This window comes from Melospiza georgiana, chromosome 21, assembly GCF_028018845.1.
Source record: "Melospiza georgiana isolate bMelGeo1 chromosome 21, bMelGeo1.pri, whole genome shotgun sequence".
Taxonomy (NCBI): domain Eukaryota; kingdom Metazoa; phylum Chordata; class Aves; order Passeriformes; family Passerellidae; genus Melospiza; species Melospiza georgiana.
In genome coordinates this window covers 6,928,176-6,949,476 of record NC_080450.1, presented here as the reverse complement: position 1 = coordinate 6,949,476, position 21,301 = coordinate 6,928,176, and the positions used below count along the sequence as shown (strand labels likewise).

The window sequence follows — 21,301 nt, the reverse complement described above, 5'->3', positions numbered from 1 at the left end:
AGAGACCCTGGCACAGAGCCCAGGACCCCTGTGGCTTTGATTATGACCCATGGAAAAAATGACCAGCCTTGTATGAGGATCTGCAAGCCACAAAAGTCTAAGTAGAATAATAATTAGTTTGTCACGGGGTGAAAAATGGATTTTTGGGTTTTTAGAATGAGGGTTCAGGAGGCAAGATAGAAGAATCTGGGCATGTCCAGCCTTTCTCCTTCTTCTTCTTGTCCTCCATCTTCAGCTGTGATGGTGACACTTACAGATTGGTTTAAGGTAGAAGCTCACTGTCTGACATAGGTGAGAGGTGTTGGGAAGTTATGGTGAATAATGCACACGTAGTTTTTAGTATAAAAATATAACACCAGTGTGCCTCTGTCTGACCTGCTGAGCAGACATTGGCAGGCCAGAGAAAGAATTTTATAGATAAGAAACAATAAACAACCTTGAGAATGAGAATAGAAGAGTTTTAACTCCTTCTTCGACCACCAGGCTGGGAAAAAGAGGCTTTGTGACACATCTCAGAGTCACTGTGAGCAGCAGCAACCCCGAGATGCTGTCCCTGTGCCAAAGAGCCCGAGTGCAATCAGGGGGCTGGGGGCAGATGAAGCTGCAAACTGCAGAGTGCAGCCCCCCAAAGGCACAGCTCACAGCTCACTGAGCTGTCACATCACACCACGGGGACAGCAGGTCCCTGGATGTGACAGGGGGCCACGGCCCCCCGTGCAGGCAGGGCAGAGCTCAAGCTGTCCCACAGCAAACAAAGCAGCTCCAGGGCTGGGGCTGAGCCCACCGGGGGGCACCGGGCACGGTCAAACTCAATTAACTCTGTGTTAATTCTCTGCTCTGCATCTGGGTCAGCCTGGGAGCCCTTCCCTGCCCCAGCCCCTCCAACCTGCCTGCTGAACTCCTCAGAAGCCTATTCCAGAGGAGGTACTGCTGTCTCAGGGGAGGGATAGGTGGGATATTAGGAAAAAGTTTTTCACCAAAAGAATAATAAAGCACTGGAATGCTCTTCCCTGGGAGATGGTGGCATCACCATCTCTGGGTGTGTTTAAAAAAGACTGGACATGGCAGTTGGTGCTATAGTCTGGTTGAGGTGTTGGGGCACAGGTTGGACTCGATGATCTTACATGGGAATTTCCCAATCCTGACATGGGAAGAGATGAGAATGTTGACTCCATGTTTCAGAAGGCTGATTTATATAAATAAATATAAATATAAATATAAATATAAATATAAATATAAATATAAATATAAATATAAATATAAATATACTATAAATATAATATAATATAATATAATATAATATAATATAATATAATACAATATAATATAAATATAAATATAAATATAAATGTAAATATAAATATAAATATAATATAATTATAAGTATAAATATTAATGTATTTAATATACGATATACAATATATAATATATATTTATATTTATATATTTTATATGTTTTATATATAAATACAAAATATATATTATATAGTTATATATTGATCTATTTATATATAATATATATTTTCATATATTATATATTATATATAAAATACTTTATAATATAAGATAATAATTTTGTATTGTTATATTATCAATATAATAATTAGTATGGAAATTATAATAATATTTTTATTATTATAATGAAATAGTAATTTCTATTTCTATAATTAATAGAAATATTATTGCTTATAGTAATATAGATAATGTATTTATAATAATATAGATATATTTCTATTTTATAAAAATAATAATATTTTATCATTTTATGATAGATACATAATACCAAACCTATACTAAAAGAACAGAAGAAAGGACTTCATCAGAAGGCTTGAAAGGAAAGAAAAGAATGATAACAAAGGCCTGTGACTCTCAGAGAGTCCGAGCCAACCGACTGTGACTGGCCATTAATTAGAAACAACCAACATGGACCAATCAAAGATGCACCTGTTGCATTCCACAGCAGCAGATATTTATTGTTTTTCTCTTCCTCTGAGACCTCTCAGCTGCTCAGGAGAAAAAATCCTCGCAAAAGGATTATTCATAAAATATCATGGCTACAGTCTTAGAGGTCTCTTCCAAGTTCATTATTCTGTGATTCTGTGGTGAGCCAGGAGCAGGCAGAGCACCATCACAGCTGGTGACAAACAGCTCTGGGTGCTGTGCTGGGCTGATCAGGGATCACACCCTGGGCATGTAAAAACAAGATTTCAGCTCAGTGTGACTCCTTGTGCAAGACTCTGAGCACCTTCTGTGTCTGCCTGTGGTCAGAGCAAACACAGAGCAGGGAAAGCCAGTCCCAGCCCTCTTGAGTAACATTTGGGAAGATGAGGCTCCCTGGGTCACCCTGTGATCCACAGGATAATTCCTGCACCAGCAGCAGGAGCAAACCATGGGTCCCTCCAGGGTAAGATTTGGCAGCTCCCTCAGCTGGGCTTTGCTTCTGGTCCATCACACTCGGCAGCTCCTGGTGCATTGTTCTTTGCCAAGCACTTTTCAGACTCTTTTAGCTAAAAACCTCCCATGGCAGCCAATTTCACAGCTTAACCTCACACAGCTTGAGGAAGTCTCTAATTCTGCTTCTTTCCAACCTGTTGCTGATGGGACAGATGGAGACCTGAGAGGGGGAGGAGGGACAGGGGGAGGCCAGGGTGCCTCAGAAACCACCCTATGAAACCTCCCTGGAATGAACATGTCTCTGGTTGCTCTTGATGTTCTCTGCCCTGAGATGTGCAGGATGTCTCTGGTTCAGCCTGCACAACTGAAGAACGAGTCTGGACTCTTCACTTTTTGGTCTTGAGGTTGTTTATTAATTCTTATCTAAAAAATTTTCTTTCTGCCCAGCCGAGATCTGCTCAGCAGGGCAGCCACAGGCACTCTGTGTTGTCCTTTTATACTACAAACTACGTATAACATATTTACACTTAATTCCCAATGCCTATCACCTATGTTAGACAGTGCACTTCTACTCTAAACCAATCCCAAAGTGCCAACATCACTGCAGAAAATGGAGAACAACAAGAAGAAAGAAGAAGGACTAGACATGCCCTGATTCCTCCATCTTGTCCCCATAACACCCATACCAAAAATCCTAAAATCTACATTTTCACCCCGTGAGTACCTTGTTATTACACCATTCAAACCTGTGTGACTTTCAGGTCCTCACACAAAGCTGGCAACTCGTTGCAAGGGTCAAAATCAAGTCTCCAGGTGTCTGGGCAGCATGCCAGGGTCTCCAAGCACCCTGACGAGGTTCTTGGCAACTCTGGACATCCAAAGGGATGTGCTGAGTTCCCACAAACAAGGACAAGCCAGGGCTCCCCAAGCCCTGCACAGCCCCAAACCCCAGCTCTGCATGTCACTGCCTGTTCTCTGCTTGCTGCAGGCACTGAGATTTTTCCCTTTGTGTTTTTATCCTCCTTTAGAGGTGATGAAGGCTCTAACAACCTTTGCCACACACGCACAAGAACGCTGAACGCCAGGCAAACATTTAAGGGCAAATATTCACATTCACACAGCAGAGTTCAGCAGTGCAGGAGGATAATTGTGCAATATTCACTTTGTGCCTTGCTGTGACACGCAGCTTTGCATGCAGAAAAACCCAAACTGGCTTTCAGAACATCCATCTCTCAGCAATCAGAAGCAGAGCACCCCAAGCCCTGTGGTGGGGCTCTGCCAGCAGGTCCATGGGCAGGGAACAAAGGAACTGGAGCCAGCTCAAACAGCAGAGCTCATTTCTAGGGACACAGACCAGGATTACCAGAGATGGAATTTAGCCCAGACACGAGGATTAGCACCCTCAACTCTTGTGAGAGGTGTCAGAGGAACTTTTCCTGACCTTCAGCACAAGCAGCAGCCTGGAGGATGTGCCTGGTGCCAAGGGAAGCTCAGCACACACTGAACACCTGTGGTACTTATATATTTTGAAAAAAAAATTATTGTTTAAGATTTTTTTTTTCTGGGAAGCTGAGAAGCTTCAGAAAAAAAGAAAATAATTTTTATTTTATTTGGGTTTTTTTGTGTTGTGTTTATGTGTGGAATGTGTTTGGAGATTGTTTTATTAAATTTTAGTGTGAGTTGTTTTATAAATTAATGTTGTGTCGAGACTCTAGAAAGAGCCACGAGGTTTTATTAGTATTTAGTAAGGGCTTTTTAAAAATTTATAGTATTTTTTTAGCATTTAGTAAGAGTTTTTTAAATTTTTTAGCATTTTTATTCAGTATTTAGTAAGGGGGTTTTTCTAGTATTTTTAATTTTTTTTAGTATTTAGTAAGGGGGTTTTTTAGTATAATATAGTTTAGTTTTTTTATATAATATAGTATTATAAAAATAATGAATTAGCCTTCTAAGAACACAGAGTCAGATTCATAATTCATTCCTTCATCAGGGCATCCCTGCAAATACAACAAGGCACCTCCTTGGCACAGCATCTCTCCTGGGCATCCCATCTCCAGCCCTTCACTCACTAACTCTGAGCTGGAGGAGTCAGGACACAGCTGGGAAATCCAGATGTTTCCTCACTTGTTCTACAGAGCCAGTTCTTGGGATTTCTCTCTGTAATCAGGCTTCCCAAACAGTCCAGCTCAGACTGTGCTAAAGTGATGCTCAAAAGATGCTCTGTGTTACCAGACAAGATGACGAAGGCAGAAGCGAAATGGTAACGACAAAATGCGACACTGAGAGTTGAGAGCTGCAGATATGAACACACAGAGCCACACGTGGCAAAACACAGAAGGCACAGTTATTGATCTGGTGTTTTTCCATAAAAGGCTTCCCCAGACAGCTTGGTTTATGGGAAGGAGCCCTCTTCCAACAGGCAATGGCAGAACAAATCAGCCTGGCTTTTTTGCAAATTTTAACAAAAAAAGACCCCGCTGGAGAGAGAGAAATAAATAATTAAATTGATAAAGAGCCAGCTTCTCATGGTGATGCTGAACCTGAACATCTCTCCCCAGGGGGGATGACGTGAGAAGGGTGGCTGTGGATGGAAATGATCCAGCTGTTAACATCCCAGCTCACAGCTGTGCTCAGGAGCTGCAGACAAGGGGTAGAGCGGGATCCCACTGAAACTGCAGGAGTTTGGTGCAAGAAAGGCCCCCAGATGCCTGGAATCACCCCAGGGGGATTTCCTTATGTGACACTTGGGGAAAACAACCACAGGAGGCTCCCAAAGCTCCCCTGGGGCAGCAGGGAGGAGAATTTCCCCCTCTGTTTCCCACCAGAGACAAACCCAGCAGCCGGGGGGAGTCTGAGCAGGGATCTTCAAACCCTGCAACAGATGGTGGAGCACAGAACGAGGCTCCTCACTTCCAGGAAGCAAGAAGGATGGCATTGCCATGCATGAAGGGAACCAGCAATTCCTTCTGCTGAAAGATTTCCTGCTGCAGAATCTCGTTATTCAATGGAAGAAATGCCAGGAATAATTCACTTCCTCGAGCAGCTCTATTTATACCCTCATTGTGAGCACCATCCTGCTCACAGGGCTCAGGTGGGTGTACAGCTGAACGTGTTTAACCCCAAAACATGGAAAAGTTAATTTCTCAGGAGGTGGGTTATGTAGGAGAAAGGCAGAAACCCCAGCCACTGTCACAATCCCTGGGATGGCCCCAGTGATAGTAAAAGGTTTTCAAATCATAAAATTTGGGGAATTAGAAAAAAGCTAGACTTAGTGGGGCCCTGGAAAAATGTTAAAAATACTCTGAAAATGTTAGGCTTTGTGTTTGCCAGATCATGTGAAATTGCACCTGCATAAGCAGTATATGATAAATGATATAATTGTTAGATTGATGATTGTTTAGTAATTAAATATAATTTTTGTTTAATCATAAGAAGAATCATGAGAAACTATGTTAGAAGTTTGAGGAGGACCACGAGGAGCCTATGCTTGGATGAAATCTATGTATACAATATAAGTTTAATAATTAACATGAAAGTTATATAGTGATAGAATATAAAACATGTTCATCCCAAACCCATATTGGAGTCAGATTTGGGTTTGTACCCCTGACACCCAGAGCTCTTCAATAAAAGCACCTGCATATAATCATTATTGTGATTATGTGTTCCTGAACGCTATCACCAGTACCCAACCCCAGCAACACAAACTTAACTGACCTAACTCACTCCCCTCCCATAATACCTGCACATAATGAGAATTTCCAAAGATTTATGGCCACAACACCCTGCCCCTGCTGCCCCTCTCCAGCATCTGCAGTTTCCCTGTGAAAGCAGTTTGGGTTAGCTCAGAATCCTCCAGGGGAAAAGCACCATTGGCAGCTCAGGGGTTTCAATGCCTGCCTCACACAGGGGGCTGTTCTCAGGTTTTCTATCACTGGTTCTTTGCCCTGAACTCTCTGGAAGTGCACCAGATCCCTTCCCCCTCCCCAGACCTCTCTGCTCCTATTCTAAATTTCAAAAGGAGAAACCCAAGCTGGGCTGAGGTAAAGACATCCTGGTGGGGATGTGTGACGGTGTGCACAGGGGTTCTTAAATGAGAGAAGAGATGAGGATCTGACTCCCATGTTTCAGAAGGCTGATTATTGTTTTATGATATATATTACATTAAAACTATACTAAAAGAATAAAAGAAAAGGTTTCATCAGAAGGCTAGCTAAGCTAAGACTAGAATGGAATGATAACAAAGATTTGTGGCTCGGATAGAGAGCCTGAGCCAGCTGACTGTGATTGGCCATTAATTAGAAACAACCACATGAGACCAATCCCAGATGCACCTGTTGCATTCCACAGCAGCAGATAATCATTGTTCACATTTTGTTCCTGAGGCCTCCCAGCTTCTCAGGAGGAAAAATCCTAAGGAAAGGAATTTTAATGAAAAGACGTCTGCGACAGGGATGGTGTGGCCAGGGCATGGCCCTGAGTCCCACACTCCATGGAATGACCCCCAGGAGCCCCCCAGGGCAGCAGGACAGGCTGGGAGCACAGCTGGACACTCACAAAACCCAGCCAGAGTGGTCAGAGCAGGTGAATCTGCTGCTTCTCTAAAGTTTATCCCAATTTTTGCCATAGACGAGCTCTCACCCCAGCCAGCTGCAGCTTTGTGCTGCTCTCCACGAGAGCTGGCTGTGAGAATTTCACTGACAGCTTCCTGGACAGCCAAAGCCATGCTTTCCCAATTGCTCAGCACCAGCAGACAGGGCCAGGGGAGCTTTATTTGCAAACATCTCAGCAGAGCCACAGTGGGTGAGGAAGGTGCTGCTCTCTCCAGGACTGGGGTGTGAAGCAGCACTGAAGAGGAGGATGGGCTACAGACCTCTGAGACTCCCCTGCTCAGACCACAGCATCCGGAAAGAAGAGCCCAGTGAAATCTGAAGTATTTATTTTGGTGCTTTCTGATAGGAATGTGGTTGACTTCTCCTAATATGCCAACTCAAGAGCTCACTCCATCACCAGGAACAGACACAAACCCCAGATATGAACTCCTCCATTAACACAAAACAGAAGGGATATGTAGAGACACAAACTGCTTGGAAAAACCCACCAAAAACCAATAACCATTTGGGGTCTGTTTAAGGAGTAAGAGGGGAAAGAGCCCAGTTCTCTGCAGGAGTGTCTGTGCAGTGCCATCCCTGGAGGTGCATCCAGGTGCAAGGGGACAGCCAAAGCTGTGCCAAGGTTTCTGATGGGTTAAATAGCACTTGTCAGGACCCAGAACATCCCTCTGGCTGTCCTGAGCAGCCAAGACCCCTGCCAGGGGTCTCACAGACCCTGGCACAGAGCCCAAAACACCTCAGGGTTTGATTATGACTGGTAGAGCAAATTACCAACCTTATATGGTTGGTAATTTGCAAGCCACAACAGTTTAGGTAGAATAATAGTGAATTTATCACAGGGTGGAAATGTAGATTTTGGGGTTTCTGGTATGGGGGTTCAGGAGGCAAGATGGAGGGATCTGGGAGTGTCCAGCCTTTCTCCTTCTTCTTCTTCTTGGCCTCCATCTTCTGCTGTGATGTTGGCACTTTTGGATTGGTTTAGAGTAGAAGCTCACTGTCTAACACAGGTGATAGGTATTGGGAAGTAATTGTAAACATTGCACATGTAGTTTTTAGTATAAAGACATAACACTGCCCTGTGGGCAGGCAGAGAGCCTGGAACTGTCCTGCTGGATGGACCTGGGCAGGGCAGGAGAAAGAATTTTATAGATAAGGTAAAATGAACAACCTTGAGACCGAGAAATGAAGAGCCCTGACTCCTTCTTCAAGTGCCGGGCTGGGAAAAGAGACTTTCCAACTTTTCCTTGAGTTCACTCTGACAAGCGAGAGATCCCAACAGCTCTGGGTGGTGTTTAACCCATCAGAATCCCTGCGACTCCTCATTCTGTGCTGCAGAGGTGTGTCCCACCACAGCCCTGCTGCTTCCAGCCCTGCAGCAACTGGGGCACACCACATCTCTCCAAACCTCCAAACTGCTTCAGATCTCTGCTGAAAACCCTTGGAATATCCAATTCCAGGCAGTGGCAAAGCACCAGAGCCAGTTATTGTCTTCCCAGCCCTCATTTCCCCAGCATTTCCAGCTCCTTTCCCCAGCACAGAAAGGTCCCTTCAGCCACCCCCAGACCCTCCTCATCCTCCACCTGCAGGGACTCCTTGCCCAGGAGACCCAGCACAGGCTCAGCCCATCTCCATCTGCTGTTTACAGTTAATTTGCTGCCCTTTGGGGCCACAACCACCTTTTGTTTCCTTTTTATACATTACCTGGCGCTGCCAGCTCGGTTCAGGAGGTGTTTGATTACACAGCTAATAAATAAACAAGGACCTTGATCCTCTTCAGCATGTGGCTGTGCAAGGCTGCATTTTCCAGGCAAACTGCTCCAGGCTGTGCTTGATGCTATTAGTGAGTCAAATGTGTTTGGGAGATGAGATGGGATGAGATGTTCCCAGGACAAGAAGGTGCTGCTAAACCAGCCCTTCCTACCTGCAGCTGGCAGTGGAAAACCCAAACTGGTTGAATGTCCAATAAAACAAGCAATGCTCTGTGCTGGGCACACCCTGAACACAGGCACAGAGCTGAGCTGGTGCTTCTTGCAGAATGAAGGTGGGGAGATGATCCCTTCAAGGCAACTCCTGCAGCAGCACCTCCCTCACACAGGGGCGTTTGCAACAAGTTCTTTCCTCCTGAAGGCCGCCCAGTCCTGCTCCACCTTCCATAAATTGAATTTACTGCCCTGATGTCCCTCCAACATCATTCACACACTCCTCTCCTCCCTCCCACAATAATTCACTCACAGAATGCTCTGCATGATCACAAAGAGCTCAAAGCCCTGCCCCAGGAGCAGCCTAACTCCATCCCCATCAGGGATAGGGAGCCCCTGACTCCTCCATCCCCATCAGGCTCCGATTTCACCCTGGTTTGAGGCAACAGAGGATGGGACACAGCTCGAGGTGGGATCCAGCTGCTCACAGCTGGATCCCCAAAATTCCCCCTTTTCCTCCATCTCAGACCTCTTCAGCATCTGAGATGTTCTCTGTTCCCTCTGACTCAGAAATGTCATTGCCTAGATTACAAAGAAGCAAAAAAAACCCACAAAAAACACCTGGAAATAAATCCCAAGAGGACATTAATTAGGAGTCAGAACTCCCCAGCTCTGGAAGCACTGAGGAGGAGAGATATTTAAACTCCCAACCTGACGGAGTAACTCTGAATTATCTTTCATCTTCCCCTGCATCAGATGGAATCTAATGACATTAACTCGGCTTCAGAAGGGAGATTAAAACATATGAAATAAATGTTCCTGGGCTGAGTGACAGTATAATGGCATTCCAACAGGCAGCTCAATCAGTGCAGACTAACAAAAGATCAGAGGGAAAGAGCCACATTCGCAGTATCAGCCGCAAACACAGATATTTCCCTTTAATCCAGGTTTTTTTTTCCATGCCTGGCTCAGCCCCTGTTCCTGGGAGTTTTCCCCAGGCTGTGCAGCCGTTTTGGGCTGGGGGTTGGCAGCTGAACTCTATTAAAGCCCGTGCTCACCTGCTATTGAACCCTGCTGGCTCAATAGCCTTGTTCAGGGCTGCAGCAGCCAGCTCAGCACTGAAGTCAATGCCAGCATTGTGGGCCGTCCCCTCCCTCCTTTTGTCCCCACTGCACGAGGGGACTCAAACCCAAAGCAGAAAAAGCTCCTTGGGGCACACAACTGCCCTTGATGTTCAACCCACACACGGAGGTGTCACACTCACCAAATGAAATCCCACGGATGGATTTCACAAAGTCAGCTTCTCCAGGGGAGCAGGGGCTGCACTGTTACTCCTTTTATTTCCTGGAGGGTGTTTCCATGCACCCCAGCAGGTGACCTGCATGTCACCAAGCCTTGTTGCAGACAACTTTTATGAAAAATCCTTTCCTTAGGATTTTTTCCTCCTGAGAAGCTGAGAGGCCTCAGGAACAAAATGTAAACATTGATTATCTGCTGCTGTGGAATGCAACAGGTGCATCTGTGATTGGCCCATGTTGGATGTCTATAATTAATGGCCAATCACAGCTGGCTCAGAGAGAGAGTCTGAGAGAGCTGCCTTTGTTATTCATTCTTTTCTATTCTTAGCTAGCCTTCCGATGAAACCTTTCCTTTTATTCTTTTAGTATAGTTTTAATGTAATATATATCATAAAATAATAAATCAAGCCTTCTGAGACATGGAGTCAGATGCTCGTCTCCTCCCTCACCATAAGCCCCCTGTGAACACCTCACAAACCCCACAGGCACACCTGGCTGGCTGCTCCAGGAGCATCACCACTGCTGCAGGCACAGCCCAGCCCTTCCCCCTGCTAAGGGAGCAGCTCTTTTATTTCCAGGGAAAAATCAGGGCTTTCCTCATGGCCAAAACCCCACGGCCACCCTGTCCCTGTGACAGCTCCACAGGCTGGCTGCCCCTTCCATCTCTGCATCAGCCACCAGCTTTTTGTTCCCTGGGTGCTGGCTGCCTGTGCTGGCTTCCTGGGGCACTGAAAACAAACCCAAGTGTTTATACCTTGTAATGACCCTAAACCTGTTTAGTCTGACTGCTGGGAAACAGCAGCACACATGAAACCTAAGCCTCTGATGGCAAAGATAAGGAATGGGGACCTCTGGCAAACATCTGGCTGTTTCCCCAGCCCTGAACCCTCATCAAAGATCACAACAAAGCCTGCAGACAGACAGGTAGGTTTGTAAATGAGTATTTGTGAGTGGTGGCCAGAGTGCTGGCACCACGGCTCTGCCATCCTGTGTTAGCAAAGATTACTCACACAAGCAAAGCCAGCAAGATTAGGTCTCAAAGGAATAATCCCACACAAAGAATTCACTGTACCTCAGCCTCCAAAGGGCTAATAAAACAACAAAAACAAAAAGGAAAGGGAAAAAAAAAAAAAAAAGATGAAACTGAACTCAGCACATCAAATACCAGAACAAACAAACTGCGGCAATTAATGGGAGAGCTCATGTGCCAAAACATAATGATTACACAAACAGCACACAGGGCAGCACAGCCAGGCAAAAAGAGCTGCAAGATCAAGACCAAACCTCTGGAAAATTATATCCCCTGCCCTAAATGCCTGTGGCTCCTCCTCTGTCTAGGTCTGCACTCCTCACTCAGGGACTGCTCCACAAGCAGCTCTATCCCACTGCCATCTGCTCCTCAAAGCTTCCACAGCATCTTTGACAAATGAGCTTTTCTGCATATCCACCATAAATTTCAGTAGATGCCACCCCACAGCCATGTGTTTATTTTTCAAAGTCAAGGCTTGATTAGAGTTCTTGAGGTTTTTCAGATTCATTTTTAACGTTTCCTTTCTGCCACAGGGTCAGCATGTGGAAATCGGATAAGCACGGACTAAAAATATAATTTTGCAGACAGCTTCAGCCCACACAAAAGGAAATCTTCCTTCTCAAGAGAAGTCACACTTTGCAGGCTGCAGGAACCCAGAGTGTTTCTGACACTGGCAGATACACAAGGAAGCTCATCCCTTCCACGTGTTAAGACTTTCACATCAACACTCGGACTGCCAGTACTACCCTACTCCACATTTCAATGCTGTCACCACAAGCTGAGCCAAAATCCTCTTCTCTCTGCTAATAGCCGGGCTTTATGTGAAAGTAAAACAAACTCCAGGGGTACCCAAATCCTCTCCTGTTTGCTTGTTCATTCAAGAGAGCCACAAACACAGGACACACTTCTGGAGACAGCAGTTTCACTCTCACCCTAACCAAGCTGCCGGGAAAACGCTCCTCTGCTAACTTTAAAACACACAACAAAAAAAAAAAAAACCTGAACTTCAGCGAGAACCCTCTTGGCTTTCACATTTACTGGCTTGTTTAACAAAACACTAATTCATTGAAAGAAACACCTTTGCTCGTATTTCAAAGGCAAGGTGAGCATGCGGGGTGTGCTCCTGAAAGTGACATTTTTGGTTAGTCACTAGTGGGATGCCGAAACATTTACGTGGGAAATAAGGGGGTTTTGTCCACACTGACTACAGGAAAAGTAATCCACACTGACTACAGGAAAAGTGGCTTCTGCAGCGCCGGGCTGGGAGCTGCGGGAGGCGATGGGGAGGCAGCCTGGGCTCGGCTGAGACTCAGCGGTCAGCCACAGGTTTGGCAAAGAGCTGGGGGAGCATAAAGATATTGAGGGGCTGTGCTTTTCACGGCAGGGTTTAGCTGTGCCTCAGCATCCCCGCGCAGTCCCCAGACCAGCGGGGTACCCAGCGCTTCTCCCTTTGGAGAAGGGAGCGCCGGGGGACAGGAGGGTCCTGGGGCACTCCGGAATGGGGACAGCCCGGAGGGGGATGCGGGGACAGACGGGTCCTGGGGCACGCAGGAATGGGGACAACTGGGAACGCGATGCGGGCACAGGAGGGCTGGAGGATTTGGGAGCAGGCAATAGCCGAGCTGTAGCGGGGAGCGCCGGAGGGACCCCGGGAGCGCTGGTGGTCCTGGGGCACTCTGGAATGGGGACAGCCGGGAGAGGGATGCGGGCACCGAGGAATGGACACAGCCCGGGGGAGGGATGCGGGGACAGGAGGGTCCTGGGGACAGCCGGGAGAGGAGGGCTGGAGGGTTTGAGAGCAGGGACGGAAGAACGGGTGGAGCGAGAGGCTGCGGGGAAGAGAGCTCCATGAGCGGAGGCACGAACGCGGGGCTGAGAAAGGCTCGGCGGCGGCTCGGGAGCGAGGAGCGGCGGCCAGCGGGGGGCACTGGCGGCTCGGCCACGGCTGCATCCCCATCCCCGTCCCTGTCCCGATCCCCATCCCATCCCCGTCCCATCCCCGTCCCGTACCTGTACCAGGCGAGTCCCCGCTCGTAGTTGCGGTCGAAGAAGTGCGGCTCGGCGCCCACGGCGCGCACGTCGGGGTGCACCCGCAGGAACTCCAGCAGCGCCCGCGTCCCGCCCTTCTTCACTCCGATGATGATGGCCTGCGGCAGCCGCTTGCTGCCCTCGCCCAGCAGCAGCGCCAGGGTGCCGGCCGTGCCCGCCCCGCCGCCCGAGCCCCCGGCCCGGCTCCCGCCGCCCCCGGCCGGCTCCTCGGCGCCCGGAGCCGCCTCCTGCCGCCGCCGCCGCTGCTTCAGGCGCTGCAGGAGCCGCTTGCGCCGCGCCGCCGCCGCCTGCCAGGGGGGCAGCTCGGCCGAGCCGCCCAGGAGCTCCCCGCCGCCGCCCTCGTCCTCCTCCGACGCGGCGGCACCGGCGGCGATGATGGGTCCGGGCAGCGTCTGGCAGCGGTCGGCCAGGCAGTAGAAGACGTAGAGGGACATGAGGAGCGAGCAGAGCATCACCAGGAACTTCTTGAAGATGCTGCGGGGCAGCGGCTCGGCGGCGGGGGCGGCCGCCGCGCTCAGGGCCATGCTACCCCGAGAGGGCTGCGGGGAGCCCGGGCCATGCTCCTGCTCCGCGGCCGCCGCCCGGCGCGGCCCCTCCGCGCTGCGCTCCGCGGGGCCGGGCGGCTCCTCCGCGCTGCCGCCGCCGCATCCCCGGCGCGCTCAGGGCGGCATCCCCCGCGGGGACAGCGCGGCTGGCGGCGGGGGGCTCGGCGGGGATGCGGGAGCGGGGCTCCCACGTGCGGAGCCCGCCGCGGAAAACTTCGGCCGAGGCATCACCGGCAGCGGGGCGGAGCGCGGCCGGCGGCGGGGCCAATGGCGCGGCGGGGGCGGGGGGCCAAGCCAAGCCCGGAGCGGGCGGACCCGCCGGGAAAGCGCTGCTGAGCCCTTTAGGGGGGAGCGGGGGGGTCCGGGAGGCCGTGCCGGGGGATGCGGGGATGCTCCGGGGGATGCTCCGGGGGATGCTCCGGGGGATGCGGGAACCCCTCGGGAGGCCGTGCCGGGGGATGCGTGGGTGGCCGGGAGGCTGTTGCGGAGGTATTCGGATGCAGGGATGCCCCGGAGGCTGTGCCGGGAGGTGCTGAGGTGCCCAGAGGCTCTCACGGATGGTGCGGGGATGCCCTGAATGGCCGGGAGCCTGTTCCGGAGGTACAGGGATGCAGGGATGCCCCGGAGGTTCTGCTGGGACGTGCAGGGATGCCCCAGAAGCTGTCACGGATGGTGCGGGGATGCCCTGAGTGGCCAGGAGGCTGTTCAGAGGTACTCTGATGCAGGGATGCCCGCAGGCTGTGCCGGGAGGCGCGGAGATGCCCCAGAATCTGTTGTGGAGGGAGCAGGGATGCCCTGAGTCCATCCCGCGGGGCAGGGAGGAGAGCTGGGAACTCTCTGCTAGCTTTCCTCTCGGTGCTGACAGGGACATCCTGCTGCCCACGGGCTGCCTCTTTCGGCAGCCGAACCCCGCAGGACTTTTCCGTCCAGCACGTGTGTGGTGCAATGAGACCCCGGTGTTTGGCTGGCCACCCTGTCCACCTGCCTGTCCGGCCACTCAGGGTTTTAATTGAGCCCCCCCCGGATCCCTCCGGACCCAAGAACAAATTCCTGGTGTGCCCAATAATCCACCCTGGCACACACAAATACCTTTGCACGGAAGAGCAGACCCCCTAAAGCTCTGGTGGGTGTAAAACACACTCATGGTATCACAACCAACAGTTCCGCCGAGCTCCGTACAGAACACAGCACAGAAACACCCAAAATCAGACTTTTCCCCCCTAATTTGCACAAGCTGCCCCCGGGCTGGCTGCAGAATCTGGCCCATGATCGGTAAGAAATATCTACAAAAGCAACACGATATTGCTGTTGGAATTTGCTCTTCTCCTCTGAGAGTACATAAAATGTGGAAATAGCTCTCAGCTCCGTGGCTGCCTGATTCTAAGGGCTTCGTTATTTCATTGCCTGTGGGAATGCCCTCTTAATTTGAAATGTTTGTCATAGATTATAGAATTTTCAAACAAACTCGCACATGAAACACTTGACTTAGATCCTTTTTTTTTTCCTTCTGTTTGGTGTGGACCTAGCTGAGGACTTAAACTTCAACTACTTGGAAATAAAGCTGGTGTATCCACAAATTATGCAATGAAAGGAGGGGAGAAAATATTGCATTGAATTATAATCAGCCATCTGCAGAGCTGGCTGGCTAATAAAAATGTGTTTCCAAATAGTAAACAGAGCAAAATTAATAACAAATGCTATTTGCAGCGAATTACTCTACTAGATTTTGTTGTAAGATACTGTAGCATTTCAGGTATTTCAATGCTCCAAAATATAAATAGATTTACAAAATGCTGTAAGCAGGTTAGGCCACCAACACCTCTAGGCAACTACTTCCATCATTAGGAACCTAAATGCCTTTATAAATCTGTGCTCTGATCCAGCTCATTGAAGTCAATGAAAAGACTTTGCTGACATCAATGGGCTTTGGACTGGGCCCTGCAGAAGGGAAAAAGTGATTTCACTTCTTATTATTCTCATTATGATACTTTTTTCCTAGACACTTAGAACAGTGCTACACTTTCTGTTTGAAAAAAAAAATGGTAATTTCAAATGGAGAAAACCAGAAAAGATAAGGGAAATTGGTGTGAAAGAGCTTAGAGCATGTATCTGCTGGGATTGCATTGCAAGACTTATGTTTGCAGCATTTTTCCTGGAAATATTTGTGTGAATCTGAGCTTTCCTTTAAAGAGTCACTGGCTGACTGGGGAAAATATGACCAGAGCCTGTATAAAAAGTTTCAGTGTCTAGAAAGCAATAAGCTAAATATATCTATATTTAAAAGAGCCCAACGATATTTAAGGCAAACTTGTGATATTTTTACAGCCCCTGACTCATGGTTTCTGCCTCCTGGGGCTGAAGGCACCAGTAATTCTGCAGCCAGGAGCAGCTCTCCAAGAAGGAAGGTGTCTTAATGCTTTAGAAAGGGCAATACAGGGAAATGGTTCCACCCGTATTGCTGTGGGCTCTGTTAGTACAGCTGCAAATCTGAGATTCTTTACTAGCAGCAGACTGCTCTGGACCTTATTTCTGGATGAGTTTTTCTTGCTACATAGAGCATTTGATGAACAGTGTACTATAAAGCCAGAGAAATTATGTGGCTGAGATCATGACATCGAGCGCTGAGAACTTACTCCTCTTATCTATTTTAGCCCTGCTGCAAAAATAACCCTTCTCAGGGATAACTTCAGGGGTTTTTAACAACTTAGAGCTTGCAGCAAAAGTTGCTTTTCATTTCACTCAGTCCCTTGCACAACTGAGTTAACATTTTCAGAGCAGGCTCTTTCTTTGCCCCTTAAATTTCTGTCTGCCCATCTCAGAGCTGTTCACTGCACCCATCACAGACCCAGCCTGGGGGGGATCCCAGGGCGGCTCTGCAGCCTGTGCTGGCCCCATGGGCACTGCTCATGTCCCCAGAGTGGGACAGGGTGGAGGGGAGTGTGGCTGTGCCCATGGCTGTGACTCACAGCTCCCTGGCACCAGCCCTGCTGCTGGCATGGGATGCTGCTGGCATGGCAGGCTCCCTCTCCTCTGTGCTCCTGCTTGCATTTGCTCCCCGTTCCTTTCTCCTTTTATCTATTTACGTTTTTATTATTATTTTTTTAAACTTTTATCTGCAGTTTTATTATTTATTACAGTGCTTGCTGCACTCCTGCCTCCCCCCCAGGAATGCCTCCACCCTGCTCCAGTCATTTTGGGGTGTTGAGGGGGTGAGTGGGGCTCCTCTCCTGGCATTGCCTGGTGCCAAAATCCTCCTTTCAGCAGCAAGGCTTCCCTCTCCAAACGGGCTGATTTGGGATGCTCCTCACTGAAAAAAACACACCTGCTCATCAGGAGAGACCTCTGGCTTAAACCAAAATTATCTGTCCCCTTGGCAAAGCAGAGCTGAAGGCTTTGCTTCCACCATCTGATATTTCCAGGTGCTTCCACACAGCTGGGCAAGGGGAAGGCTCACACCTCGGAGGCTCTGAGCAGCCCGTGCCAGCCCCACTGGGATTGCTGTATTTTTTCCCCTTTCCCAGTGACCCGTGGCACAGATGGGATCAGGGGTTAAACTGGGACTGTGGTGGAAAAGGGCCCGGGAGCCCGGGGCTAGAGCAACTTAACAAGTGATTATAAGGTCTGAAGGGAAAGGGAAGCCCTGCCTGTCAGGAAGCTGCTGCTGAAGAAAACATCCCTTTGTGCTGGGGAGATGGAGTATGGGACAGAGCAGAGGGAAGCAGATTGATAACCAGGGGGTGATGTGACCCCACATCGGCTCCCACAACAAAAGCCCCTTCATCTAAAATGAATAGGAACAATGGCTAATGGGGACAGACCAGCAGTGGGCAAGGATCTGAGAGCCAGGGCAGAGGGAGGAGGCAATGACAGCTCCTGTTCTACCCAAATCCTCCATTGATCCCAATAATCTCCTGGGCTTTCCCCCCCTTGAAAACAGACAGAAAGTTCAAGGGCTTTTTGCTTTCAGATTGTAGGAACAGGCATTGTTCTGGAAGCCACTGAGGTGTGCAGGGAGAGCCTGGGGCAGGCTGAGAGGCCAGGGAGGAGCTGCTGCTGTGCCCTGCCATGTCCCAGCCCAGGGAGCTGCTCCTGCTGTGCCCTGCCATGTCCCAGCCCTGGAGGAGCTGTGCCCTGCCATGTCCCAGCCCAGGGAGCTGCTCCTGCTGTGCCCTGCCACATCCCAGGGTGTTCAGGGCAGCAGCAAGGCCATGAGGACACTGGGAACAGGAGCTGTATCCCCAGGGAGCATCCACAGAGTCCAAGCAGATGGGACAGGTGATGGAGAGCTGATCATCAACTCCAGTCCTGGTAGTTTTGTTGAAAAGATGTCTTGAAATACTGAGCCAGAGACACTAAAAATGTAGGGATGAGATTTGGCTTTGGTTTTTAATATTTTTTTTTTCTTTTTGAAGGACAAAAATACTCACAGGAAATACCATGTAGACCAGGGAAAAAAGGAAAAATGAAAAGTTTTGAGAGACTGTTTTCACTCTGCACTCTCCTAACCTGACAGGATGACTTGGTCTGCTGTCTAATTTGCACTGCCTGTGCCCAAAAGCAAGCAGAGCTGTGAGCAGAAAGCCAGTGAAATCTGAGTCCTGCTTTGGCTGGGGCTGGAGGCCACAGATCCCTGTCCCTGCTGCCTGGCCATGGCACAGAGTGAATGCACCTTGTCCTGATAGCTCCTGCCCAGCTGGGATGGGGCCAACTTGATTAGAGAGCTGGCACAAGGCATGGGGACATCTGGGAGACCTCAGAGCAGGAGCATGAATTAATAAGAGCCAGAAAGAGGAGGAGGCTGAATTGAGCCATGGCAGGAGCTCCACGGTGCCTGGCTGCTGTGAATGGGGTCCTGCCCTTCCCAAAGTGCCCATCCTGCTCAGGGGATGCCTGTGCCATGCAGGAGGGCAGAGCCTGGCTGATGGCTCAGCCTGCCATGCCAGCAGCAGTGTTTCCCAAAGGCTGGAGAGGGCTATGGAGCCCTGGGGCCAGCAGGACCATGTTCTCCCCTCTTGCCTGAACTTTATATATATATATATATATATATATATATATATAAACAGCTCCATCCCCTCCACTGCCCCAGCTCCTTTTCCTTCAAGAAATCCTCCCTGCTCAGAAATAAAGCAGCTGCAAGAGTCCAATACTCCATATCCATGCTGAGGGTGATGCTTTAAGCAGCCCTCTGGTACCCAAAGTCTCCTCTCTTTCTTTCATCCAGTGAAAATAAATCCATCAGACTGGGAAGATGCTGAATATCCTGGTAAGGTCTGAATCCACACCCACAGGGTGCTGGGGGTGCTCTGGCCACCCCAATCTGTGGGGTTGTTGTGGGGCTGGCAGCCTGGGATGTTCCCAACAGCCCTCGGCCACTGCAGGCAAATATTTACAGGAGCTCTCCAAGGGGAACCTATAAAGTGCTGCCTGGTGGAGCTTCCTGAGGATCACTGCAGACAGCTATATTAGCTGGAACATGAAGTAGTTACACTCCTGCTGCTCTTCCAGTGCTCTGGAAACAGATACTTGTCTCTTTTATTACCTTTGTTTGTGCCTCGTTTTATTTGTGCTCTGCGTGCTGCCTTGCTCTGGCTTTGATACACTTGTGAGTGGAACAACAATCAATACCTTCCAGGCCTTTTGTGCTTTTTAATATTATTCTCCATTAAAAAAAATTAAAAAAAAATCAGGCAATGAAAACAATACAAGGAAAATTAAACCCTAAATCTGCATTTATGGTTCTTCATTAAACACACAGGGAAGGCTGGCTACTAACTGCTGATAAAATGGTTTGGTTCTGTTAAAAATGTGCTTTTGGGCAAAGTGGTGTGTTTTGTGGACAGGGGTTGGCTTGGATGAGGATATATATTTGGTAGGGTTTCCCCAGTCCAGGATGGACATTCCAGCTGGAAAAAATGACCCCAACAACTGGAAAGGGATGCCCTACATGGGGTGAGAGTTGCTCACTCCCAGCTTGACTTTGTTCCTCCATAAAATGCTTTGTCTCTCTGTGAAACCTCAACCAAGCAGCTCTGAAAATAAGGGCAGTCTTTAAGTGGACTTAATTTGGTATCAGGCCATGCTTAGAGAGCACTGAGGGCTGAACCAGGCCTCCAAAAGGCTGGAAAAAACAGCCAGGGATGCACCAATGGTCTGGGTGTAAAACCCTTGCCAGCAGGTTGGACACAGAAGGGAAAAGGGCAGATCAGGATGGGACTGTGCTGCCAAGGGATTCTCCTCTCTCTGTGTAAATATTTGTGTTCCAAAGCACTCAGAGCACAGGCAGGGGTGTGGGTGTGTGTTTTGCTGTGGGGGACACCCATGTGCTTGCACTGTGTGAGCTCTGAGCACATCAGGCAGGTTCTCACTGAGGGCTCTGCTTCTTCAAGGCTTTCTCTGCATGGATATTCTCAGAAAAAGAGCCTCACACTCATTTAAAGCACATCAATATCTGAGTGGGCACCTCAGTGACTACAGCTCCATGATGAAGAACATCTCAGAGAGGATGGAGATCACCACACACTGTGTCCCTCTGTGTAGCCATGATATTTTCTGAAAAATCCCTTTGCCAAGATTTTTCTCCTGAGAAGCTGAGAAGCCTCAGAGGAAAATATAAACAATAATTATCTGCTGCTGTAGAATGCAACAGGTGCATCTGTGATTGGTCCATGTTGGTTGTTTCTAATTAATGGCCAATCACAGTCTGGCTGTCTCAGACTCTCTGGTCGGTCACAAGATTTTATTATCATCCATTCCTTTCCTTTTCTTTCAAGCCTTCTGTTGAATTCCTTTCTTCTATTTTTTAGTATAGTTTCAATAACATATATATATAAATAAATAATAAATTTGTGATTTATAATATATAATAACGATTATATATTATTATAATATATTATATATAATATAATCATACATATTAAATATTATATAAATATTATAAATATATATTATTATATATAATAATATATAAATATATATTATATATATTAAATATAATAAATATATATTATGTATAATAATATTTTATATATATATTCTGAAACATTTATTATATATATATTAATTTATATATATATATATATTCTGAAACATGGAGTCAACATTCTCGTCTCTTCCCTCATCCTGGGACCCCTATGAACACCACCACACCTCTGGGTTTTTTTCCCCTCATCCTGGTTTCCCCAAGCCCTGCCCTGAGCAATGCAGTGGACAGGGAGGTGCCATCAGGTCAGCTGTGCTTTCCAGCTGCCCGTCTCTTTGCCTCAATGGATTTTACTTCTTTCTGACTGCTAATATCAACAAAACCTGCCAGGGCACCTCATCACTGCTGCTCCCCAAGAGCAGACACGGAATACTTGGAGCATGCAGTCAGCTTTTCCAGCCTGTCCACACAGCTGCTGTAAACTGCCTAAGCACCATCAAAAACCACTTTATAAACTGAGGACGGGAAGGGGAT

The 21,301-nt window shown here is 48.3% G+C and overlaps 1 protein-coding gene across 1 annotated transcript in view; it reads right to left on the bottom strand.

Annotated features, from left to right (window-relative positions):
• Positions 1–21,069, bottom strand: part of LOC131092221 (heparan sulfate glucosamine 3-O-sulfotransferase 3A1-like) — a 40,240-nt gene extending 19,171 nt beyond the window's left edge. The window contains exons 1-2 of the mRNA XM_058038842.1: positions 21,050–21,069; positions 13,265–13,816 (exon numbers count right to left, since the gene is read on the bottom strand). Coding sequence (XP_057894825.1) covers positions 13,265–13,816; positions 21,050–21,069 — 572 coding nt within the window. The remainder of the gene's footprint in view (positions 1–13,264; positions 13,817–21,049) is intronic.
• Between the last annotated feature and the right edge of the window lie 232 nt (positions 21,070–21,301).